The sequence below is a fragment of the Scylla paramamosain genome, unplaced genomic scaffold (assembly GCF_035594125.1).
Source record: "Scylla paramamosain isolate STU-SP2022 unplaced genomic scaffold, ASM3559412v1 Contig101, whole genome shotgun sequence".
Lineage (NCBI taxonomy): Eukaryota > Metazoa > Arthropoda > Malacostraca > Decapoda > Portunidae > Scylla > Scylla paramamosain.
The window spans coordinates 40001-66637 of NW_026973766.1; the positions used below are offsets into that span (position 1 = coordinate 40001).

The 26637-nt window shown below is 42.9% G+C and overlaps 1 protein-coding gene across 1 annotated transcript; it reads right to left on the reverse strand.

The window, feature by feature from the left end:
• Positions 1–913: 913 nt before the first annotated feature.
• Positions 914–22867, reverse strand: LOC135099092 (uncharacterized). Its single transcript, XM_064001502.1, has 10 exons — positions 22863–22867; positions 22312–22472; positions 21322–21800; positions 20895–21056; positions 18264–18431; positions 14763–14942; positions 11294–11476; positions 7835–8014; positions 4353–4520; positions 914–1080 (listed from the first exon to the last, which is right to left on the reverse strand). The coding sequence occupies exons 1-5, from the start codon at positions 22865–22867 to the stop codon at positions 18288–18290; spliced, it is 951 nt and encodes a 316-aa protein (XP_063857572.1). The 3' UTR covers positions 914–1080; positions 4353–4520; positions 7835–8014; positions 11294–11476; positions 14763–14942; positions 18264–18287.
• Between the last annotated feature and the right edge of the window lie 3770 nt (positions 22868–26637).

Below are 26637 nucleotides of genomic sequence, written 5' to 3' on the forward strand. Positions count from 1 at the left end.
ACAGAGGAAGTACAGCACAGAAGTGTTTCAAAATATGGTACCAAATATCTATCAGTTTATCTATCCATCAGTTTATTTTGTTAGAAAAGGGAACAAGGGAGAGAGAGAGAGAGAGAGAGAGAGAGAGAGAGAGAGAGAGAGAGAGAGAGAGAGAGAGAGAGAGAGAGAGAGAGAGAGAGAGAGAGAGAGAGAGAGAGAGAGAGAGAGAGAGAGAGAAATATAAACGATGATAATAAACTTGTAAGAAAAGGAGGAGGAGGAGGAGGAGGAGGAGGAGGAGGAAGAGGAGGAGGAGGAGGAGGAAGAGGAATAAGCAAGATAAACAACAACAACAGCAACAGCAGCAGCAGCAGCAACAACAACAACAACAACAACAACAACAACAACAACAACAACAACTCAGTCTTTCCATAAAACAAAGACAAGACACATTTTCTTCCAAAACATTTTCCAAAACCATTTTTCACATCATTTCTGAGACAGGAAGTGAGATTCAGTTGAATATTCAATTATCAGGGGGCAATTTCCTGCTAACCCTCTTAAATTGGGGGAGGAGGAGGAGGAGGAGGAGGAGGAGGAGGAGGAGGAGGAGGAGGAGGAGGAGGAGGAGGAGGAGGAGGAGGACATGAACTGATAAGAAAATTTCAACAGTATATTTTGTATTTTTGAAGCAGGAAACCACAGATTGAAGCAGTAAAACAATAAAAAAAAAACCAGCTGGAAGAGGAGGAGGAGGAGGAGGAGGAGGAGGAGGAGGAGGAGGAGGAGGAGGAGGAGGAGGAGGAGAAGGAGGAGGAGGAGGAGGAGGAGGAGGAGGAGGAGGAGGAGGAGGAGGAGGAGGAGGAGGAGGAGGAGGAGGAGGAGAAGGAGGAGGAGGAGAAGGAGGAGGAGGAGAGAAAATTCATGTATTACCTTATTTGGAAGTGGCAGTGGATCTTAGTCCTTGTTTTCCGCCTGGCTCTGTTCCTTCTGTGCCACGCTGAGTGCTGTGGTGGTGGTGGTGGTGGTGGTGGTGGTGGTGGTGGTGGTGGCGGTGGTCATGGTGGTGGTGGTGGTCATGGTGGTCATGGTGGTGGTAGCCTGTCGGAATAAAAGCAACATTAGTAATTTTCATGTACCAGTAATGTAAGTAATGTACCAGTAAATATATCAATAAATGAAAGAATGTTAATAATTGTGGAGGTGAAGAGAGACACAGGTGTTACGGCTCAGTTCTGACTAGTCTTGCTGTTGTGTCTAGGGGTGAGTAAGCCCTGGTGTTGGTCTTATTGATGCTGGGCTGGGCTGCTTGTGGCCTCAACCTGCTGGGTGATGGGCTGGTTCAGGCGCAGACTCACCCACTAATCAGCCCCGGTCATGTGTGAAGGGTGCACCAAGTATTGCTGCAGTTATTAATATTTGTGATGAAATCTGAAACTGTTCCTGAGATCACCAGGTACGGGAACACACAGGGGCCACGTGGCTACACTTGTGAGGTGTAATACATTAATACTTCACATTAAGGCAAGAACAATGTGAAGATGTGCTCAGTACGCCACGTTTGTCAAGGATACAATGCTCAAGACACAATGAACATCACACAGAGACTGGCTGTGTTGTTAAGGAGCTGCCATGCTGTGCTGTGCTGTGCTGTGCTGTGCTGCCTTGCCTCTCAACCTGTACACTCATATTTAAAGCAGTGAGGTGCAGTTTACACCCTTGCTGTGTGCTGTGTCTCAGTGTGTGCCCAGCCCATCCACAAGGATAGCCAGGGTGCTGGACAGACAGGGCACACATGAGGCTGTGCCACCTGTCCAGCAGCCCAGTAATGCAAGAACAGGGGAGGCAGGGTAAACTCTGGAACTCCCTGCCTGCTTCTGTATTTCCACCTTCCTATGACTTGAATTCCTTCAAGAGGGAGGTTTCAAGACACTTATTCATCAATTTTTGACCACTGCTTTGACACTTTTATGGCACTGGCATTTCAGTGGGCATATTTTCTTATTGGATTTTTGTTGCCCTTGGCCAGTGTCACTCCTACATAAAATTGAAAAAAAAAAAAAAAAAAAAAAAGCTGACCTAAGCGTGGTGACACAGAGGTACCAGCAAGTGACCTCAGGAAGATGAAAAAGTAATGGAGGTCATCTATTTCACCAATCACAATGACATGAAGGCTAGGGACACCACAGGGCCAAGACACCACCACCAACACCACGCCGCCCTTCACGCGTCACCCAGGCCGACAGGTTGGCGGCCCAGCGCGTTGGCCTCACACTTGCACTGTTCCTCCCCTGGTATGTGTGTGTGTGTGTGTGTGTGTGTGTGTGTGTGTGTGTTGATAATCTTCCTTTCCTGTTTTTTTTTCTTTCAATATTTTTTTCTCTCTCTTTTTCTTTATTTTCTATGTGTGTGTATATCAGTTTAAAAGCTTCATTCTCCTGTCATAGGAATATTTGTCACCTGGTGTATCTTTTCAGTCATTCTTTTATATACTGACTAAGATCTCTATCCTTGTAATATAGAGACCACAAAAGCAAGTATTCTCCTCTCTACTGCTCTCATCTAACCTAACCTAACATAACCTTAGCAAACCAAACCTAACCAAACCAAACCAAACTTAACCTAACCAAACCTAACTTAACCTAACCAAACTTAACCTAACCCAACCTAACCAAACCAAACTTAACCTAACCCAACCTAACCAAACCAAACTTAACTTAACCGAACTTAACTTAACCTAACCTAATCGAATTTAACCTAACTTAACCCTAACCTAACCAAACTTAACTTAACCTAACCTAACCTAACCAAACCTAACTTAACCTAACCTAACCAAACTTAACCTAACCTAACCTAACCAAACTTAACTTAACCTAACCAAACTTAACCTAGTCTCACCAAACCCACGTCTCTCCACAGATTCACATTGACATCCCACGCATGTCTCCCCTGATTCCGTTGTTCCAACAAACAATCGTACAAGAAATGTTTGAGCACATTCTGTACATCTGGGCCATCCGTCACCCTGCCTCAGGTTACGTGCAGGGGATCAACGACCTTGTCACACCCTTCTTCATCGTATTCCTTCATGAGGTGGTTCCTAAAGGTGAGGTTTTCAATGTCTTTTCCTACTTTGTGATTTAGATTAAGTTCTTGTCTTGTAAGGGCCTATTCTGTAATGCTCTGCTTTCTTGTTCCTTCTCTGCCATCTAGACTTTTCCAGAGTCACAGAGGGATAATTAGCTGTGTTCTCAAGAGTGTTTCTCCTGTTGATAATGTAGAAGTCTTGTTAATCTGTTACCACAATTTTAAAAAACACTTAAAAATGCTTTGCTCATTTATCAAGACTGTTTTTCAAGGTCAAGGAGATGATTAGCCAGTTTTCAAGAGTGCTTCTCCTGTTAATAATGTACAAGTCTTGTTATTCTGTCACTAGAATCATGAAAAACACACTTAAAAACATGTACAGCTTCATCTAGAGCCTTTTTGAAAACAGAGGAAGTACAGCACAGAAGTGTTTCAAAATATGGTACCAAATATCTATCAGTTTATCTATCCATCAGTTTATTTTGTTAGAAAAGGGAACAAGGAGAGAGAGAGAGAGAGAGAGAGAGAGAGAGAGAGAGAGAGAGAGAGAGAGAGAGAGAGAGAGAGAGAGAGAGAGAGAGAGAGAGAGAGAGAGAGAGAGAGAGAAATATAAACGATGATAATAAACTTGTAAGAAAAGGAGGAGGAGGAGGAGGAGGAGGAGGAGGAGGAAGAGGAGGAGGAGGAGGAGGAAGAGGAATAAGCAAGATAAACAACAACAACAGCAACAGCAGCAGCAGCAGCAACAACAACAACAACAACAACAACAACAACAACAACAACAACAACTCAGTCTTTCCATAAAACAAAGACAAGACACATTTTCTTCCAAAACATTTTCCAAAACCATTTTTCACATCATTTCTGAGACAGGAAGTGAGATTCAGTTGAATATTCAATTATCAGGGGGCAATTTCCTGCTAACCCTCTTAAATTGGGGGAGGAGGAGGAGGAGGAGGAGGAGGAGGAGGAGGAGGAGGAGGAGGAGGAGGAGGAGGAGGAGGAGGAGGACATGAACTGATAAGAAAATTTCAACAGTATATTTTGTATTTTTGAAGCAGGAAACCACAGATTGAAGCAGTAAAACAATAAAAAAAAACCAGCTGGAAGAGGAGGAGGAGGAGGAGGAGGAGGAGGAGGAGGAGGAGGAGGAGGAGGAGGAGGAGGAGAAGGAGGAGGAGGAGGAGGAGGAGGAGGAGGAGGAGGAGGAGGAGGAGGAGGAGGAGGAGGAGGAGGAGAAGGAGGAGGAGGAGAAGGAGGAGGAGGAGAGAAAATTCATGTATTACCTTATTTGGAAGTGGCAGTGGATCTTAGTCCTTGTTTTCCGCCTGGCTCTGTTCCTTCTGTGCCACGCTGAGTGCTGTGGTGGTGGTGGTGGTGGTGGTGGTGGTGGTGGTGGTGGTGGCGGTGGTCATGGTGGTGGTGGTGGTCATGGTGGTCATGGTGGTGGTAGCCTGTCGGAATAAAAGCAACATTAGTAATTTTCATGTACCAGTAATGTAAGTAATGTACCAGTAAATATATCAATAAATGAAAGAATGTTAATAATTGTGGAGGTGAAGAGAGACACAGGTGTTACGGCTCAGTTCTGACTAGTCTTGCTGTTGTGTCTAGGGGTGAGTAAGCCCTGGTGTTGGTCTTATTGATGCTGGGCTGGGCTGCTTGTGGCCTCAACCTGCTGGGTGATGGGCTGGTTCAGGCGCAGACTCACCCACTAATCAGCCCCGGTCATGTGTGAAGGGTGCACCAAGTATTGCTGCAGTTATTAATATTTGTGATGAAATCTGAAACTGTTCCTGAGATCACCAGGTACGGGAACACACAGGGGCCACGTGGCTACACTTGTGAGGTGTAATACATTAATACTTCACATTAAGGCAAGAACAATGTGAAGATGTGCTCAGTACGCCACGTTTGTCAAGGATACAATGCTCAAGACACAATGAACATCACACAGAGACTGGCTGTGTTGTTAAGGAGCTGCCATGCTGTGCTGTGCTGTGCTGTGCTGTGCTGCCTTGCCTCTCAACCTGTACACTCATATTTAAAGCAGTGAGGTGCAGTTTACACCCTTGCTGTGTGCTGTGTCTCAGTGTGTGCCCAGCCCATCCACAAGGATAGCCAGGGTGCTGGACAGACAGGGCACACATGAGGCTGTGCCACCTGTCCAGCAGCCCAGTAATGCAAGAACAGGGGAGGCAGGGTAAACTCTGGAACTCCCTGCCTGCTTCTGTATTTCCACCTTCCTATGACTTGAATTCCTTCAAGAGGGAGGTTTCAAGACACTTATTCATCAATTTTTGACCACTGCTTTGACACTTTTATGGCACTGGCATTTCAGTGGGCATATTTTCTTATTGGATTTTTGTTGCCCTTGGCCAGTGTCACTCCTACATAAAATTGAAAAAAAAAAAAAAAAAAAGCTGACCTAAGCGTGGTGACACAGAGGTACCAGCAAGTGACCTCAGGAAGATGAAAAAGTAATGGAGGTCATCTATTTCACCAATCACAATGACATGAAGGCTAGGGACACCACAGGGCCAAGACACCACCACCAACACCACGCCGCCCTTCACGCGTCACCCAGGCCGACAGGTTGGCGGCCCAGCGCGTTGGCCTCACACTTGCACTGTTCCTCCCCTGGTATGTGTGTGTGTGTGTGTGTGTGTGTGTGTGTGTGTGTGTTGATAATCTTCCTTTCCTGTTTTTTTTTCTTTCAATATTTTTTTCTCTCTCTTTTTCTTTATTTTCTATGTGTGTGTATATCAGTTTAAAAGCTTCATTCTCCTGTCATAGGAATATTTGTCACCTGGTGTATCTTTTCAGTCATTCTTTTATATACTGACTAAGATCTCTATCCTTGTAATATAGAGACCACAAAAGCAAGTATTCTCCTCTCTACTGCTCTCATCTAACCTAACCTAACATAACCTTAGCAAACCAAACCTAACCAAACCAAACCAAACTTAACCTAACCAAACCTAACTTAACCTAACCAAACTTAACCTAACCCAACCTAACCAAACCAAACTTAACCTAACCCAACCTAACCAAACCAAACTTAACTTAACCGAACTTAACTTAACCTAACCTAATCGAATTTAACCTAACTTAACCTAACCTAACCAAACTTAACTTAACCTAACCTAACCTAACCAAACCTAACTTAACCTAACCTAACCAAACTTAACCTAACCTAACCTAACCAAACTTAACTTAACCTAACCAAACTTAACCTAGTCTCACCAAACCCACGTCTCTCCACAGATTCACATTGACATCCCACGCATGTCTCCCCTGATTCCGTTGTTCCAACAAACAATCGTACAAGAAATGTTTGAGCACATTCTGTACATCTGGGCCATCCGTCACCCTGCCTCAGGTTACGTGCAGGGGATCAACGACCTTGTCACACCCTTCTTCATCGTATTCCTTCATGAGGTGGTTCCTAAAGGTGAGGTTTTCAATGTCTTTTCCTACTTTGTGATTTAGATTAAGTTCTTGTCTTGTAAGGGCCTATTCTGTAATGCTCTGCTTTCTTGTTCCTTCTCTGCCATCTAGACTTTTCCAGAGTCACAGAGGGATAATTAGCTGTGTTCTCAAGAGTGTTTCTCCTGTTGATAATGTAGAAGTCTTGTTAATCTGTTACCACAATTTTAAAAACACTTAAAAATGCTTTGCTCATTTATCAAGACTGTTTTTCAAGGTCAAGGAGATGATTAGCCAGTTTTCAAGAGTGCTTCTCCTGTTAATAATGTACAAGTCTTGTTAATCTGTCACTAGAATCATGAAAAACACACTTAAAAACATGTACAGCTTCATCTAGAGCCTTTTTGAAAACAGAGGAAGTACAGCACAGAAGTGTTTCAAAATATGGTACCAAATATCTATCAGTTTATCTATCCATCAGTTTATTTTGTTAGAAAAGGGAACAGAGAGAGAGAGAGAGAGAGAGAGAGAGAGAGAGAGAGAGAGAGAGAGAGAGAGAGAGAGAGAGAGAGAGAGAGAGAGAGAGAGAGAGAGAGAGAGAGAGAGAGAGAAATATAAACGATGATAATAAACTTGTAAGAAAAGGAGGAGGAGGAGGAGGAGGAGGAGGAGGAAGAGGAGGAGGAGGAGGAGGAAGAGGAATAAGCAAGATAAACAACAACAACAGCAACAGCAGCAGCAGCAGCAACAACAACAACAACAACAACAACAACAACAACAACAACAACAACTCAGTCTTTCCATAAAACAAAGACAAGACACATTTTCTTCCAAAACATTTTCCAAAACCATTTTTCACATCATTTCTGAGACAGGAAGTGAGATTCAGTTGAATATTCAATTATCAGGGGGCAATTTCCTGCTAACCCTCTTAAATTGGGGGAGGAGGAGGAGGAGGAGGAGGAGGAGGAGGAGGAGGAGGAGGAGGAGGAGGAGGAGGAGGAGGAGGAGGAGGAGGAGGAGGAGGAGGAGGAGGAGGAGGAGGAGGAGGAGGAGGAGGACATGAACTGATAAGAAAATTTCAACAGTATATTTTGTATTTTTGAAGCAGGAAACCACAGATTGAAGCAGTAAAACAATAAAAAAAAACCAGCTGGAAGAGGAGGAGGAGGAGGAGGAGGAGGAGGAGGAGGAGGAGGAGGAGGAGGAGGAGGAGAAGGAGGAGAAGGAGGAGGAGGAGGAGGAGGAGGAGGAGGAGGAGGAGGAGGAGGAGGAGGAGGAGGAGGAGGAGAAGGAGGAGGAGGAGAAGGAGGAGGAGGAGAGAAAATTCATGTATTACCTTATTTGGAAGTGGCAGTGGATCTTAGTCCTTGTTTTCCGCCTGGCTCTGTTCCTTCTGTGCCACGCTGAGTGCTGTGGTGGTGGTGGTGGTGGTGGTGGTGGTGGTGGTGGTGGTGGTGGTGGTGGCGGCGGTGGTCATGGTGGTGGTGGTGGTCATGGTGGTCATGGTGGTGGTAGCCTGTCGGAATAAAAGCAACATTAGTAATTTTCATGTACCAGTAATGTAAGTAATGTACCAGTAAATATATCAATAAATGAAAGAATGTTAATAATTGTGGAGGTGAAGAGAGACACAGGTGTTACGGCTCAGTTCTGACTAGTCTTGCTGTTGTGTCTAGGGGTGAGTAAGCCCTGGTGTTGGTCTTATTGATGCTGGGCTGGGCTGCTTGTGGCCTCAACCTGCTGGGTGATGGGCTGGTTCAGGCGCAGACTCACCCACTAATCAGCCCCGGTCATGTGTGAAGGGTGCACCAAGTATTGCTGCAGTTATTAATATTTGTGATGAAATCTGAAACTGTTCCTGAGATCACCAGGTACGGGAACACACAGGGGCCACGTGGCTACACTTGTGAGGTGTAATACATTAATACTTCACATTAAGGCAAGAACAATGTGAAGATGTGCTCAGTACGCCACGTTTGTCAAGGATACAATGCTCAAGACACAATGAACATCACACAGAGACTGGCTGTGTTGTTAAGGAGCTGCCATGCTGTGCTGTGCTGTGCTGTGCTGTGCTGCCTTGCCTCTCAACCTGTACACTCATATTTAAAGCAGTGAGGTGCAGTTTACACCCTTGCTGTGTGCTGTGTCTCAGTGTGTGCCCAGCCCATCCACAAGGATAGCCAGGGTGCTGGACAGACAGGGCACACATGAGGCTGTGCCACCTGTCCAGCAGCCCAGTAATGCAAGAACAGGGGAGGCAGGGTAAACTCTGGAACTCCCTGCCTGCTTCTGTATTTCCACCTTCCTATGACTTGAATTCCTTCAAGAGGGAGGTTTCAAGACACTTATTCATCAATTTTTGACCACTGCTTTGACACTTTTATGGCACTGGCATTTCAGTGGGCATATTTTCTTATTGGATTTTTGTTGCCCTTGGCCAGTGTCACTCCTACATAAAATTGAAAAAAAAAAAAAAAAAAGCTGACCTAAGCGTGGTGACACAGAGGTACCAGCAAGTGACCTCAGGAAGATGAAAAAGTAATGGAGGTCATCTATTTCACCAATCACAATGACATGAAGGCTAGGGACACCACAGGGCCAAGACACCACCACCAACACCACGCCGCCCTTCACGCGTCACCCAGGCCGACAGGTTGGCGGCCCAGCGCGTTGGCCTCACACTTGCACTGTTCCTCCCCTGGTATGTGTGTGTGTGTGTGTGTGTGTGTGTGTGTGTGTGTTGATAATCTTCCTTTCCTGTTTTTTTTTCTTTCAATATTTTTTTCTCTCTCTTTTTCTTTATTTTCTATGTGTGTGTATATCAGTTTAAAAGCTTCATTCTCCTGTCATAGGAATATTTGTCACCTGGTGTATCTTTTCAGTCATTCTTTTATATACTGACTAAGATCTCTATCCTTGTAATATAGAGACCACAAAAGCAAGTATTCTCCTCTCTACTGCTCTCATCTAACCTAACCTAACATAACCTTAGCAAACCAAACCTAACCAAACCAAACCAAACTTAACCTAACCAAACCTAACTTAACCTAACCAAACTTAACCTAACCCAACCTAACCAAACCAAACTTAACCTAACCCAACCTAACCAAACCAAACTTAACTTAACCGAACTTAACTTAACCTAACCTAATCGAATTTAACCTAACTTAACCTAACCTAACCAAACTTAACTTAACCTAACCTAACCTAACCAAACCTAACTTAACCTAACCTAACCAAACTTAACCTAACCTAACCTAACCAAACTTAACTTAACCTAACCAAACTTAACCTAGTCTCACCAAACCCACGTCTCTCCACAGATTCACATTGACATCCCACGCATGTCTCCCCTGATTCCGTTGTTCCAACAAACAATCGTACAAGAAATGTTTGAGCACATTCTGTACATCTGGGCCATCCGTCACCCTGCCTCAGGTTACGTGCAGGGGATCAACGACCTTGTCACACCCTTCTTCATCGTATTCCTTCATGAGGTGGTTCCTAAAGGTGAGGTTTTCAATGTCTTTTCCTACTTTGTGATTTAGATTAAGTTCTTGTCTTGTAAGGGCCTATTCTGTAATGCTCTGCTTTCTTGTTCCTTCTCTGCCATCTAGACTTTTCCAGAGTCACAGAGGGATAATTAGCTGTGTTCTCAAGAGTGTTTCTCCTGTTGATAATGTAGAAGTCTTGTTAATCTGTTACCACAATTTTAAAAACACTTAAAAATGCTTTGCTCATTTATCAAGACTGTTTTTCAAGGTCAAGGAGATGATTAGCCAGTTTTCAAGAGTGCTTCTCCTGTTAATAATGTACAAGTCTTGTTAATCTGTCACTAGAATCATGAAAAACACACTTAAAAACATGTACAGCTTCATCTAGAGCCTTTTTGAAAACAGAGGAAGTACAGCACAGAAGTGTTTCAAAATATGGTACCAAATATCTATCAGTTTATCTATCCATCAGTTTATTTTGTTAGAAAAGGGAACAAGGGAGAGAGAGAGAGAGAGAGAGAGAGAGAGAGAGAGAGAGAGAGAGAGAGAGAGAGAGAGAGAGAGAGAGAGAGAGAGAGAGAGAGAGAGAGAGAGAGAGAGAGAGAAATATAAACGATGATAATAAACTTGTAAGAAAAGGAGGAGGAGGAGGAGGAGGAAGAGGAGGAGGAGGAGGAGGAAGAGGAATAAGCAAGATAAACAACAACAACAGCAACAGCAGCAGCAGCAGCAACAACAACAACAACAACAACAACAACAACAACAACAACAACAACTCAGTCTTTCCATAAAACAAAGACAAGACACATTTTCTTCCAAAACATTTTCCAAAACCATTTTTCACATCATTTCTGAGACAGGAAGTGAGATTCAGTTGAATATTCAATTATCAGGGGGCAATTTCCTGCTAACCCTCTTAAATTGAGGAGGAGGAGGAGGAGGAGGAGGAGGAGGAGGAGGAGGAGGAGGAGGAGGAGGAGGAGGAGGAGGAGGAGGAGGAGGAGGAGGAGGAGGAGGACATGAACTGATAAGAAAATTTCAACAGTATATTTTGTATTTTTGAAGCAGGAAACCACAGATTGAAGCAGTAAAACAATAAAAAAAACCAGCTGGAAGAGGAGGAGGAGGAGGAGGAGGAGGAGGAGGAGGAGGAGGAGGAGGAGGAGGAGGAGGAGGAGGAGAAGGAGGAGGAGGAGGAGGAGGAGGAGGAGGAGGAGGAGGAGGAGGAGGAGGAGGAGGAGGAGGAGGAGAAGGAGGAGGAGGAGAAGGAGGAGGAGGAGAGAAAATTCATGTATTACCTTATTTGGAAGTGGCAGTGGATCTTAGTCCTTGTTTTCCGCCTGGCTCTGTTCCTTCTGTGCCACGCTGAGTGCTGTGGTGGTGGTGGTGGTGGTGGTGGTGGTGGTGGTGGTGGTGGTGGTGGTGGTGGCGGCGGTGGTCATGGTGGTGGTGGTGGTCATGGTGGTCATGGTGGTGGTAGCCTGTCGGAATAAAAGCAACATTAGTAATTTTCATGTACCAGTAATGTAAGTAATGTACCAGTAAATATATCAATAAATGAAAGAATGTTAATAATTGTGGAGGTGAAGAGAGACACAGGTGTTACGGCTCAGTTCTGACTAGTCTTGCTGTTGTGTCTAGGGGTGAGTAAGCCCTGGTGTTGGTCTTATTGATGCTGGGCTGGGCTGCTTGTGGCCTCAACCTGCTGGGTGATGGGCTGGTTCAGGCGCAGACTCACCCACTAATCAGCCCCGGTCATGTGTGAAGGGTGCACCAAGTATTGCTGCAGTTATTAATATTTGTGATGAAATCTGAAACTGTTCCTGAGATCACCAGGTACGGGAACACACAGGGGCCACGTGGCTACACTTGTGAGGTGTAATACATTAATACTTCACATTAAGGCAAGAACAATGTGAAGATGTGCTCAGTACGCCACGTTTGTCAAGGATACAATGCTCAAGACACAATGAACATCACACAGAGACTGGCTGTGTTGTTAAGGAGCTGCCATGCTGTGCTGTGCTGTGCTGTGCTGTGCTGCCTTGCCTCTCAACCTGTACACTCATATTTAAAGCAGTGAGGTGCAGTTTACACCCTTGCTGTGTGCTGTGTCTCAGTGTGTGCCCAGCCCATCCACAAGGATAGCCAGGGTGCTGGACAGACAGGGCACACATGAGGCTGTGCCACCTGTCCAGCAGCCCAGTAATGCAAGAACAGGGGAGGCAGGGTAAACTCTGGAACTCCCTGCCTGCTTCTGTATTTCCACCTTCCTATGACTTGAATTCCTTCAAGAGGGAGGTTTCAAGACACTTATTCATCAATTTTTGACCACTGCTTTGACACTTTTATGGCACTGGCATTTCAGTGGGCATATTTTCTTATTGGATTTTTGTTGCCCTTGGCCAGTGTCACTCCTACATAAAATTGAAAAAAAAAAAAAAAAAAAAAAGCTGACCTAAGCGTGGTGACACAGAGGTACCAGCAAGTGACCTCAGGAAGATGAAAAAGTAATGGAGGTCATCTATTTCACCAATCACAATGACATGAAGGCTAGGGACACCACAGGGCCAAGACACCACCACCAACACCACGCCGCCCTTCACGCGTCACCCAGGCCGACAGGTTGGCGGCCCAGCGCGTTGGCCTCACACTTGCACTGTTCCTCCCCTGGTATGTGTGTGTGTGTGTGTGTGTGTGTGTGTGTGTGTGTGTTGATAATCTTCCTTTCCTGTTTTTTTTTCTTTCAATATTTTTTTCTCTCTCTTTTTCTTTATTTTCTATGTGTGTGTATATCAGTTTAAAAGCTTCATTCTCCTGTCATAGGAATATTTGTCACCTGGTGTATCTTTTCAGTCATTCTTTTATATACTGACTAAGATCTCTATCCTTGTAATATAGAGACCACAAAAGCAAGTATTCTCCTCTCTACTGCTCTCATCTAACCTAACCTAACATAACCTTAGCAAACCAAACCTAACCAAACCAAACCAAACTTAACCTAACCAAACCTAACTTAACCTAACCAAACTTAACCTAACCCAACCTAACCAAACCAAACTTAACCTAACCCAACCTAACCAAACCAAACTTAACTTAACCGAACTTAACTTAACCTAACCTAATCGAATTTAACCTAACTTAACCTAACCTAACCAAACTTAACTTAACCTAACCTAACCTAACCAAACCTAACTTAACCTAACCTAACCAAACTTAACCTAACCTAACCTAACCAAACTTAACTTAACCTAACCAAACTTAACCTAGTCTCACCAAACCCACGTCTCTCCACAGATTCACATTGACATCCCACGCATGTCTCCCCTGATTCCGTTGTTCCAACAAACAATCGTACAAGAAATGTTTGAGCACATTCTGTACATCTGGGCCATCCGTCACCCTGCCTCAGGTTACGTGCAGGGGATCAACGACCTTGTCACACCCTTCTTCATCGTATTCCTTCATGAGGTGGTTCCTAAAGGTGAGGTTTTCAATGTCTTTTCCTACTTTGTGATTTAGATTAAGTTCTTGTCTTGTAAGGGCCTATTCTGTAATGCTCTGCTTTCTTGTTCCTTCTCTGCCATCTAGACTTTTCCAGAGTCACAGAGGGATAATTAGCTGTGTTCTCAAGAGTGTTTCTCCTGTTGATAATGTAGAAGTCTTGTTAATCTGTTACCACAATTTTAAAAACACTTAAAAATGCTTTGCTCATTTATCAAGACTGTTTTTCAAGGTCAAGGAGATGATTAGCCAGTTTTCAAGAGTGCTTCTCCTGTTAATAATGTACAAGTCTTGTTAATCTGTCACTAGAATCATGAAAAACACACTTAAAAACATGTACAGCTTCATCTAGAGCCTTTTTGAAAACAGAGGAAGTACAGCACAGAAGTGTTTCAAAATATGGTACCAAATATCTATCAGTTTATCTATCCATCAGTTTATTTTGTTAGAAAAGGGAACAAGGGAGAGAGAGAGAGAGAGAGAGAGAGAGAGAGAGAGAGAGAGAGAGAGAGAGAGAGAGAGAGAGAGAGAGAGAGAGAGAGAGAGAGAGAGAGAGAGAGAGAGAGAGAGAGAGAAATATAAACGATGATAATAAACTTGTAAGAAAAGGAGGAGGAGGAGGAGGAGGAAGAGGAGGAGGAGGAGGAGGAAGAGGAATAAGCAAGATAAACAACAACAACAGCAACAGCAGCAGCAGCAGCAACAACAACAACAACAACAACAACAACAACAACAACAACAACAACAACTCAGTCTTTCCATAAAACAAAGACAAGACACATTTTCTTCCAAAACATTTTCCAAAACCATTTTTCACATCATTTCTGAGACAGGAAGTGAGATTCAGTTGAATATTCAATTATCAGGGGGCAATTTCCTGCTAACCCTCTTAAATTGGGGGAGGAGGAGGAGGAGGAGGAGGAGGAGGAGGAGGAGGAGGAGGAGGAGGAGGAGGAGGAGGAGGAGGAGGAGGAGGAGGACATGAACTGATAAGAAAATTTCAACAGTATATTTTGTATTTTTGAAGCAGGAAACCACAGATTGAAGCAGTAAAACAATAAAAAAAACCAGCTGGAAGAGGAGGAGGAGGAGGAGGAGGAGGAGGAGGAGGAGGAGGAGGAGGAGGAGGAGGAGGAGAAGGAGGAGAAGGAGGAGGAGGAGGAGGAGGAGGAGGAGGAGGAGGAGGAGGAGGAGGAGGAGGAGGAGGAGGAGGAGAAGGAGGAGGAGGAGAAGGAGGAGGAGGAGAGAAAATTCATGTATTACCTTATTTGGAAGTGGCAGTGGATCTTAGTCCTTGTTTTCCGCCTGGCTCTGTTCCTTCTGTGCCACGCTGAGTGCTGTGGTGGTGGTGGTGGTGGTGGTGGTGGTGGTGGTGGTGGTGGTGGTGGTGGCGGCGGTGGTCATGGTGGTGGTGGTGGTCATGGTGGTCATGGTGGTGGTAGCCTGTCGGAATAAAAGCAACATTAGTAATTTTCATGTACCAGTAATGTAAGTAATGTACCAGTAAATATATCAATAAATGAAAGAATGTTAATAATTGTGGAGGTGAAGAGAGACACAGGTGTTACGGCTCAGTTCTGACTAGTCTTGCTGTTGTGTCTAGGGGTGAGTAAGCCCTGGTGTTGGTCTTATTGATGCTGGGCTGGGCTGCTTGTGGCCTCAACCTGCTGGGTGATGGGCTGGTTCAGGCGCAGACTCACCCACTAATCAGCCCCGGTCATGTGTGAAGGGTGCACCAAGTATTGCTGCAGTTATTAATATTTGTGATGAAATCTGAAACTGTTCCTGAGATCACCAGGTACGGGAACACACAGGGGCCACGTGGCTACACTTGTGAGGTGTAATACATTAATACTTCACATTAAGGCAAGAACAATGTGAAGATGTGCTCAGTACGCCACGTTTGTCAAGGATACAATGCTCAAGACACAATGAACATCACACAGAGACTGGCTGTGTTGTTAAGGAGCTGCCATGCTGTGCTGTGCTGTGCTGTGCTGTGCTGCCTTGCCTCTCAACCTGTACACTCATATTTAAAGCAGTGAGGTGCAGTTTACACCCTTGCTGTGTGCTGTGTCTCAGTGTGTGCCCAGCCCATCCACAAGGATAGCCAGGGTGCTGGACAGACAGGGCACACATGAGGCTGTGCCACCTGTCCAGCAGCCCAGTAATGCAAGAACAGGGGAGGCAGGGTAAACTCTGGAACTCCCTGCCTGCTTCTGTATTTCCACCTTCCTATGACTTGAATTCCTTCAAGAGGGAGGTTTCAAGACACTTATTCATCAATTTTTGACCACTGCTTTGACACTTTTATGGCACTGGCATTTCAGTGGGCATATTTTCTTATTGGATTTTTGTTGCCCTTGGCCAGTGTCACTCCTACATAAAATTGAAAAAAAAAAAAAAAAAAAGCTGACCTAAGCGTGGTGACACAGAGGTACCAGCAAGTGACCTCAGGAAGATGAAAAAGTAATGGAGGTCATCTATTTCACCAATCACAATGACATGAAGGCTAGGGACACCACAGGGCCAAGACACCACCACCAACACCACGCCGCCCTTCACGCGTCACCCAGGCCGACAGGTTGGCGGCCCAGCGCGTTGGCCTCACACTTGCACTGTTCCTCCCCTGGTATGTGTGTGTGTGTGTGTGTGTGTGTGTGTGTGTGTGTTGATAATCTTCCTTTCCTGTTTTTTTTTCTTTCAATATTTTTTTCTCTCTCTTTTTCTTTATTTTCTATGTGTGTGTATATCAGTTTAAAAGCTTCATTCTCCTGTCATAGGAATATTTGTCACCTGGTGTATCTTTTCAGTCATTCTTTTATATACTGACTAAGATCTCTATCCTTGTAATATAGAGACCACAAAAGCAAGTATTCTCCTCTCTACTGCTCTCATCTAACCTAACCTAACATAACCTTAGCAAACCAAACCTAACCAAACCAAACCAAACTTAACCTAACCAAACCTAACTTAACCTAACCAAACTTAACCTAACCCAACCTAACCAAACCAAACTTAACCTAACCCAACCTAACCAAACCAAACTTAACTTAACCGAACTTAACTTAACCTAACCTAATCGAATTTAACCTAACTTAACCTAACCTAACCAAACTTAACTTAACCTAACCTAACCTAACCAAACCTAACTTAACCTAACCTAACCAAACTTAACCTAACCTAACCTAACCAAACTTAACTTAACCTAACCAAACTTAACCTAGTCTCACCAAACCCACGTCTCTCCACAGATTCACATTGACATCCCACGCATGTCTCCCCTGATTCCGTTGTTCCAACAAACAATCGTACAAGAAATGTTTGAGCACATTCTGTACATCTGGGCCATCCGTCACCCTGCCTCAGGTTACGTGCAGGGGATCAACGACCTTGTCACACCCTTCTTCATCGTATTCCTTCATGAGGTGGTTCCTAAAGGTGAGGTTTTCAATGTCTTTTCCTACTTTGTGATTTAGATTAAGTTCTTGTCTTGTAAGGGCCTATTCTGTAATGCTCTGCTTTCTTGTTCCTTCTCTGCCATCTAGACTTTTCCAGAGTCACAGAGGGATAATTAGCTGTGTTCTCAAGAGTGTTTCTCCTGTTGATAATGTAGAAGTCTTGTTAATCTGTTACCACAATTTTAAAAACACTTAAAAATGCTTTGCTCATTTATCAAGACTGTTTTTCAAGGTCAAGGAGATGATTAGCCAGTTTTCAAGAGTGCTTCTCCTGTTAATAATGTACAAGTCTTGTTAATCTGTCACTAGAATCATGAAAAACACACTTAAAAACATGTACAGCTTCATCTAGAGCCTTTTTGAAAACAGAGGAAGTACAGCACAGAAGTGTTTCAAAATATGGTACCAAATATCTATCAGTTTATCTATCCATCAGTTTATTTTGTTAGAAAAGGGAACAAGGAGAGAGAGAGAGAGAGAGAGAGAGAGAGAGAGAGAGAGAGAGAGAGAGAGAGAGAGAGAGAGAGAGAGAGAGAGAGAGAGAGAGAGAGAGAGAGAGAGAGAGAGAGAGAGAGAGAGAAATATAAACGATGATAATAAACTTGTAAAAAAAAGAAGGAGGAGAAAGGAGGAGGAGGAGGAGGAGGAGGAGGAGGAGGAAGAGGAGGAGGAGGAGGAGGAAGAGGAATAAGCAAGATAAACAACAACAACAGCAACAGCAGCAGCAGCAACAACAACAACAACAACAACAACAACAACAACAACAACAACAACAACAACTCAGTCTTTCCATAAAACAAAGACAAGACACATTTTCTTCCAAAACATTTTCCAAAACCATTTTTCACATCATTTCTGAGACAGGAAGTGAGATTCAGTTGAATATTCAATTATCAGGGGGCAATTTCCTGCTAACCCTCTTAAATTGAGGAGGAGGAGGAGGAGGAGGAGGAGGAGGAGGAGGAGGAGGAGGAGGAGGAGGAGGAGGAGGAGGAGGAGGAGGAGGAGGAGGAGGAGGAGGAGGAGGAGGAGGACATGAACTGATAAGAAAATTTCAACAGTATATTTTGTATTTTTGAAGCAGGAAACCACAGATTGAAGCAGTAAAACAATAAAAAAAAACCAGCTGGAAGAGGAGGAGGAGGAGGAGGAGGAGGAGGAGGAGGAGGAGGAGGAGGAGGAGGAGGAGGAGGAGGAGGAGGAGGAGGAGGAGGAGGAGGAGGAGGAGGAGGAGGAGGAGGAGGAGGAGGAGGAGAAGGAGGAGGAGGAGAAGGAGGAGGAGGAGAGAAAATTCATGTATTACCTTATTTGGAAGTGGCAGTGGATCTTAGTCCTTGTTTTCCGCCTGGCTCTGTTCCTTCTGTGCCACGCTGAGTGCTGTGGTGGTGGTGGTGGTGGTGGTGGTGGTGGTGGTGGTGGTGGCGGTGGTCATGGTGGTGGTGGTGGTCATGGTGGTCATGGTGGTGGTAGCCTGTCGGAATAAAAGCAACATTAGTAATTTTCATGTACCAGTAATGTAAGTAATGTACCAGTAAATATATCAATAAATGAAAGAATGTTAATAATTGTGGAGGTGAAGAGAGACACAGGTGTTACGGCTCAGTTCTGACTAGTCTTGCTGTTGTGTCTAGGGGTGAGTAAGCCCTGGTGTTGGTCTTATTGATGCTGGGCTGGGCTGCTTGTGGCCTCAACCTGCTGGGTGATGGGCTGGTTCAGGCGCAGACTCACCCACTAATCAGCCCCGGTCATGTGTGAAGGGTGCACCAAGTATTGCTGCAGTTATTAATATTTGTGATGAAATCTGAAACTGTTCCTGAGATCACCAGGTACGGGAACACACAGGGGCCACGTGGCTACACTTGTGAGGTGTAATACATTAATACTTCACATTAAGGCAAGAACAATGTGAAGATGTGCTCAGTACGCCACGTTTGTCAAGGATACAATGCTCAAGACACAATGAACATCACACAGAGACTGGCTGTGTTGTTAAGGAGCTGCCATGCTGTGCTGTGCTGTGCTGTGCTGTGCTGCCTTGCCTCTCAACCTGTACACTCATATTTAAAGCAGTGAGGTGCAGTTTACACCCTTGCTGTGTGCTGTGTCTCAGTGTGTGCCCAGCCCATCCACAAGGATAGCCAGGGTGCTGGACAGACAGGGCACACATGAGGCTGTGCCACCTGTCCAGCAGCCCAGTAATGCAAGAACAGGGGAGGCAGGGTAAACTCTGGAACTCCCTGCCTGCTTCTGTATTTCCACCTTCCTATGACTTGAATTCCTTCAAGAGGGAGGTTTCAAGACACTTATTCATCAATTTTTGACCACTGCTTTGACACTTTTATGGCACTGGCATTTCAGTGGGCATATTTTCTTATTGGATTTTTGTTGCCCTTGGCCAGTGTCACTCCTACATAAAATTGAAAAAAAAAAAAAAAAAAAAAAAGCTGACCTAAGCGTGGTGACACAGAGGTACCAGCAAGTGACCTCAGGAAGATGAAAAAGTAATGGAGGTCATCTATTTCACCAATCACAATGACATGAAGGCTAGGGACACCACAGGGCCAAGACACCACCACCACCACCACGCCGCCCTTCACGCGTCACCCAGGCCGACAGGTTGGCGGCCAGCAGCGCGTTGGCCTCACACTTGCACTGTTCCTCCCCTGGTATGTGTGTGTGTGTGTGTGTGTGTGTGTGTGTGTGTGTGTGTGTGTGTGTGTGTGTGTGTGTGTGTGTGTGTGTGTGTGTGTACAGGACTTCCAGGTATTGATTTAACAGAGATTGTGTGAAACAGAATCTATTAACATATAGTATCAGGTAAAATGACACACTGATTACTGTCCTAATGTGTGTCCTAACTCATAATAATTTTGTATTATTTTTTGTACTATTGGGTACTATTAAAGGCTTGTACTAACTCTTAATATTATTGTGGGCTATTATATCACCTCTAACTATCAGTACTATTCTTTACTACTATCCAGGCAATAGTAATCCATTCTTTTCAACCATCAAGTGAGAGAGACAGATTTATTTATTTATTTATTCATTTATACAAGCCAGTGCTAGAGTAATATATATGTATAAAAAGGCCTACTAAGGTCCCTGTAGGGTCAAAGGTCATCCTTCAAATACTGATTAACTCTTGTATTAGGGTGGTGGACAGAATAGTGGTGAAATATTGAGAATACTGGTGAACTCTTGTATTAGTGAGGTGGACAAAATAGTGGTGAAAGATTGAGAATACTGGTTAAATGTTGTATTAATGAGGTGGATAGACTAGTGGTGAAATATTGAGAATACTGGATAACTCTTGTATTAGGTGGGTGGTGGTGATGGTGGTGGTGGTTATTGTTGTTGTTGCTGCAGTCAGAAGCCATGATATTTATTCAATTTGTTTACTTGGGTTTGCACACAGAAGGTAAAAAGAAGCAAAAAATAAAATCATGCTAAAAAACACAAAAGAAAAAAGAAGTTAAAGAAAGAAAGAAAGAAAAAAATGAACAAAATTAAAAAGAAGAGCTTAAAAATCAAAGGTAGCTTTTGTTGTTGACCGAAAAAGATAAATAAATAAATAAACAAACAAAAATGCATCCAAATTTCAGGCTTTCGTTATTATTATTGTTGTTGTTGTTGTTATTATTAATGTAGGTGTGGAGGGCAGTCTGCCACTCTCCAGACCCCCAGGACCCTTTTCATCACTTCCGGTAACAGCAGCAGCAGTACTAGTAATAGTAGCAACAGTATTAGAAGAAGAGGAAGAAGTAGTAGTAGTAGTAGTAGTAGTAGTAGTAGTAGTAGTAGTAGTAGTAGTAGTAGTAGTAGTAGTAGTAGTAGTAGTAGTAGTAAGATTGATTTTCTATCTCTGTCTCTCCTTTCTGTATGTAAAAAACTTTCTCTCTTCTCTCTCTCTCTCTCTCTCTCTCTCTCTCACCTGTATGACATTCCCTGCCTGCACTGTCATGGGGGAGTGGGGCTGTGGGGTTGAAGCATATTGGGGCAACACCTGAATAACCCTTGTTGTGGCGGTGGTGGCAGTGGTGGTGGTGGTGGTGGCAGTGTCAGTCCCCTCAGCTGCATCATAAGGGTACTGGAACTGTTGGAAGGAGGGGGGTTAGTTTGGGGGTTGATAATTGACCTGTGAAAGAATTACTTGTGTGTAATTAGTGACAGTTATATAAGTAATGTGTGTGTGTGTGTGTGTGTGTGTGTGTGTGTGTGTGTGTGTGTGTGTGTGTGTGTGTGTGTGTGTGTGTGTGTGTGTGAGAGCTCTCCCCTGCCTCTCCTGCTGTGGCTGTGTTGAGTGCCACAGTGCTGCAGTGCCACAGGCAGTGACAACCAGCCTGCCTGCCTCTTCTTACCTGCTGTGGTTGTGGAGGGTAGGGCCAGCTGTACACCTGCTGTGGCTGTTGCTGCTGCTGCTGCTGCTTTAGGGGGAGCAGGGGGCGCAGCGGAGGGCAGCTCTGAGTCGCTCCTGGTGTGGGGCGGGGGACAGAGGCTGTGGTAGGGACTGGTGTGGCTGATGGTGGGTGGGGCGGGGCTCGGGGGCCGGGGGGTGCAGGACGGAGGGCTCGTCGTCGCCGCTGTCGTGTCCCCCGGGGGGGCACCCGCGCCTCTTCCTCCTCCTCCTCCTCCTCCTGTGGCAGGAAGCCCTTCAGGTCAGGGCGGGGCAGCCGCAGCGCACCCTTTGCCCCAAGCCTGAAGGTGATTGGGCCGGGGCGGGCGGGGCGCAGACCTCCTCCTCCCCCACAGGGAGGGGCAGGGAGAGGTTTGGTGGGGATCCAGTGTGTCAGGGCAGGGTGGGGTGGAGGTGGCTCAGGTCCTCCCAGCACACACACTACTGCAATATATAAAATAAATTAGACAGGGCTTAACAACAACAACAACAACAACAATAATTAATAATAATAATAATAAAAAACAATGCTAGGTTAGGTTGCGGGTTCCCAGTCAACAGTTGGCGTCAATAATGAGACAATAATTAAACAATTGCAATAATTACTGTTTAAATAAGATAATACAAAAATAATAAGAGATGCAATTATTTTTTTTTATGTAATCTGAACAAAATAATACAAAATAATAGTATTTCTATGTTAATTTAAGCACAGAAACAAATAAATCAATAAAAACAGTACAAAAAACAATAAGATATACAATTATTTTCATGTAATCTTAGCATGAAAATACACAAATAAATAAAATAAAAAAAAATACCAAGATATACAATTATTGGTGTATGATAAGCACAATAATCACTGTTCTGGAAAACAAGATTATTTGAGGCAGTGAATAATGTCACTGGCTCTTCTTGTGCTGTGCATCTGGTGATATCACTGCATGCTGCTCACAGGGGACTAGTTGTCGGCAGTGTCCGAGTGCTGCCTGCTGTTGAAGCTGTGGTAGGACGCTGCGTCTGGTGATGACCATTGAAAACTTCCTGGTGTTGAATTCATAGGAAATAAGGATCACCTGAAGATCCGCCACCCCAGCCGCACTCGGGGTGGCAGATCTTCAGATGAGACAATCCGGGGTGGCAGATCTTCAGGTGATCCCATACTTTTAATGAAGTAAACTTTTTTCTGCATTTTATATCCACTCAGTTTTTTAATGCATTCATGTTGTTAGGTTAGGTTAGGTAAGGCTAACCTAACCTAACCTAACCTAACCAAGTGAGAGAGTCTGGGGTGGCGGATCTTCAGGTGAGACAATCTGGGGTGGCGGATCTTCAGGTGATCCGGAAATAATTGTGGTATTACATGTGAAGATGTTAATTGATGTCTCTGTTGCTTTTTGGCAATTAGTTTGATTAATTCTGAGCTTAAAAACAAACAAAAAACCAACTCCAATCAAAATTCTGCGTTTCCCGAGGCCATGACACCATATTTGCCTCGGAACAGACCCCATTCGCGAAGCGCCACGACTGGCCAAGCCCTTAAGCCTTTCCCTCCCACCGGCCAATCAGAATTCACCTTATTTAACCCTTCATATCGACTGTAATTATTCATTTTATCAGTTATTCTTTGTGTGTGTGTGTGTGTGTGTGTGTGTGTGTGTGTGTGTGTGTGTCTGTTTCACTCATATAAAGTATAAGAATACAAGCTTATTTAATTATTTATCAATTAATTAATTTGAAAATAATGTTGAATATTTATTTATTTATTTATCTATTTAATTTCCGTCAGTGTGCCTTGAATTAAGCCAAGCCAGGCCAAAATCATTGTTATATTACAATTACACAATATATTCCAGTAAAAACTTACCATCTAATTCATAAAACAATAAAAGTAACAATAATAATCCATATTTTTATAAGTTAAACTAAATATTACAATGAAAACCGTGTACTTGTCACATCAATAAAGTCAATAATGCTGTACTTGGGTCCTCTCTCTCTCTCTCTCTCTCTCTCTCTCTCTCTCTCTCTCTCTCTCTCTCTCAGTGTATTTGTGAGATATATAACCACCCAGCCAGCCAGGGACCACAACACGTCACTAGTGGTGTACTGGGGTCTCTCTCTCTCTCTCTCTCTCTCTCTCTCTCTCTCTCTCTCTCTCTCTCTCTCTCTCAGTGTATTTGTGAGATATATGAAATAATGAGTGCAATGGTTGGCTTCACTAATGCACAGCTGGCAACTAACACCACACAGACAGCCAGGGACCACAACACCTCACTAGTGGTGTACTGGGGTCCTCTCTCTCTCTCTCTCTCTCTCTCTCTCTCTCTCTCTCTCTCTGTGTGTGTGTGTGTGTGTGTGTGTGTGTGTGTGTGTGTATCCTCTCTTTCAGCTAGGCAAGGATCCCAATATTCCCCTGTATCAAACAAACAAACAAACAAACAAACAAGGAAATTAAGATGAAATAACTGATACAGGAATGGCAAACATATCTAACGTACCCAAACGAACGCCATATTGAAAAAATAACACCAACAATGAACAAACAACTCGAAAATAATATAAAAATCCGCTAATTTGACCCAAACATCCCCTGCCCTTATCACCCTCTCAGTTTCCTTATTTCCCGGCCTTCCACACCTTATTTCCCTTACCTTGACTATTCCAGGGGCAGGAAATAGTTAATTCCTCTTATTTCCGTCCCTCTTCGTGGCCTATTATACCGGGAATCTTTACATTTCAATTCCTAACACCACATCCACAGCGGCTTTCGATCCTCCATCTTGGTCTTGGTCTGGGTCCTTGTTTACATCGGCCTCGCATATAAACCTATAAAATTATCGTACTCAGCTGGGTTTTAGTTCAATAAATGCCTACATTGATATTTCCTCTTCCTTATTATATTTATAGGAACTGCAATAAAGATGAGAGGCAGTAAATAAGACCTATAACGAGAAATTTAAAATATATTCTGTTAGGGGCATTAGGTCAAGATGCCATTGTGTAAAAGGAAAGCAAATCTGATGAATTAAGATTGTGGGGGAGAACAGAATAGCAATAATGTTTCTGAACGCACAAAATATACAGCAATAGAGGCTTTGCAATTATATACAGGGAAAGGACCGCGTTAACAGAAAGGCCACAGGAATTAGCCAGGTTTCCCCTGTTAAGAATGCAGAAATCTTGCTTATCTTCCACTAAAACACTATAAAAACACCTTTAAAACCTTTGTCAGTTTTAATAGAGGCACAGAAGTGTAATTCTTTATTTAAATTAAGAGAAAGGACACAGAAATTGGCCTAGTTCTCAAGATTTTAGAGAAAAACCTGATACAAGAGGAACGGAAGAGAGAAAACATGACATTTTAAGTAAATTTTTCTAAGGTCCTACTAATTAAAACTTTCTTACCTAACATTACCGAGAGAGAGAGAGAGAGAGAGAGAGAGAGAGAGAGAGAGAGAGAGAGAGAGAGAGAGAGAGAGAGAGAGAGAGAGAGAGAGAGAAAGGGTGACAATCCCATATAACATTATCTAAATATTCCCAAAAAGAAGTCCTTATGTAATCTCAGTTATCTGAACAGTCATGTCTCCCAGCGCTGTCATTTTTCCAGCATTCATTCCTCATTCATTGCACAATAAAATCTGATGGTTAACTTACTCGTTTGAGGTGAAATAACGAAGATTAAAGAGCGATTAATATTTTCACTGCACTATATTCAAGACTCGCATCAAACTCCCACCTGTCAGGTTTATTTATTTATTTTTTATTTATTTATTTGTTTATTAATGTTATTGTTTTTTCACGGAAATGTTTGTTTTGATTTTTCTGTTTATTTAATTGTTACTTGTTTTGTTTTTTGTTTTGTCTTATGAGTTAATTATTTCGTTGATTTCGTCATTCATTAATAAAATTATTGATCCATTTATTTGTTTTTTTTCTTGTGTGTATATATAATTACGTATTTTTATAATATTAAGAGTTAATTATTTTTTTCTCGTTTGTTTGTCTGGTTTTTTTTTTCTGTTTCGCGTTTCAAAAAAGAAAATCAGACTATTTATTTCATCTTCGAATGTGGAGAAGTTTTGTTTACTTATTTAATTTTGCCTAAATCAATCGTTTTTAATCGCTGTTTTCAGTAGAAACGTTTATTCTTATTTTTTATTCTGTTTATTTCTCAGTTTTATGACTTTATATTATATGTTTGGACACTTGTGAAAGGTAGCTGATAAACCCTGACTACTAACCCTTTAACTACTAACAAACACCATTTATCTCTCTCCCTCGCCAGCCTCCCTATTGCCAACTGTCTTCCACATCTATATAATCAGGAAACCATGTCAAAAAAACTACTTATGAGATGCTGGCGTTAACCATATAACTGCGTAGCCTATCTCCACTCTTCGCCAACATCTAAACACAAACCTATCTACCTTATAATGTCATCTACAGTTATTTTATGATTATTTAAATTGACAAAATTGTTATATCAAGTTGTTTTATATATTAAAATGTTTCCATCATGCCCACATACACACACAAAACCATTTAATTCGTAAACAACAAACATGTGTAGCCTATCATTTACCTAGTGTTATTTTCTGATTACATACCGTGAGAAAATTACTCATATTACTTTTATTAGTATGTTTTATTTATTAAACTGCTTCTTTAATGCTTCCATGCACACACACACAACCATTTCTTTCGTAAACACAAAGTTATTTAGGCTATAATCTAATATTATTTCCTGATTCTTATGACTACTAGATTACAAATGGAAGTTTTTTTTCCCTTAAATTTCTCATTTTTCTCTCTATTTCCTTTTATTAAATTTTGCTACACATCTCAAAGCCTTCTCTCTCATTAATATTCGTATATTTGTGCCTATCTTTTATAAAACTCGAAACTATTTCATATTTTCATGTTATTCTTCCATTTATTCATATACATACACTTTTCACTATTCAATTTCTCTTATTCTTCTATTTTCTATTATTTTGTTCAGCTTATATTCCGTCTCCTCTTGTTAAGACTAATTAAAGGTCATTTTAGTTCCTCTCAGTCATTTTCATCCACAAAAAACTCATACTTCACTCCTACCTGTTTATTTTCATCCACCTCTTCCACTATTTGCTTCTATTTTCATTCTGCAATATATTTTCCTTCTTATTGTTGCATCATCTACTTTCCCAGAAAAGATTAACCCTTCTGCCCCAGACAACTGCATTTAAAAGGGTTATTTAAACTGACACGGGTTTTAAAGGGTGTTTTTTTTTATCAT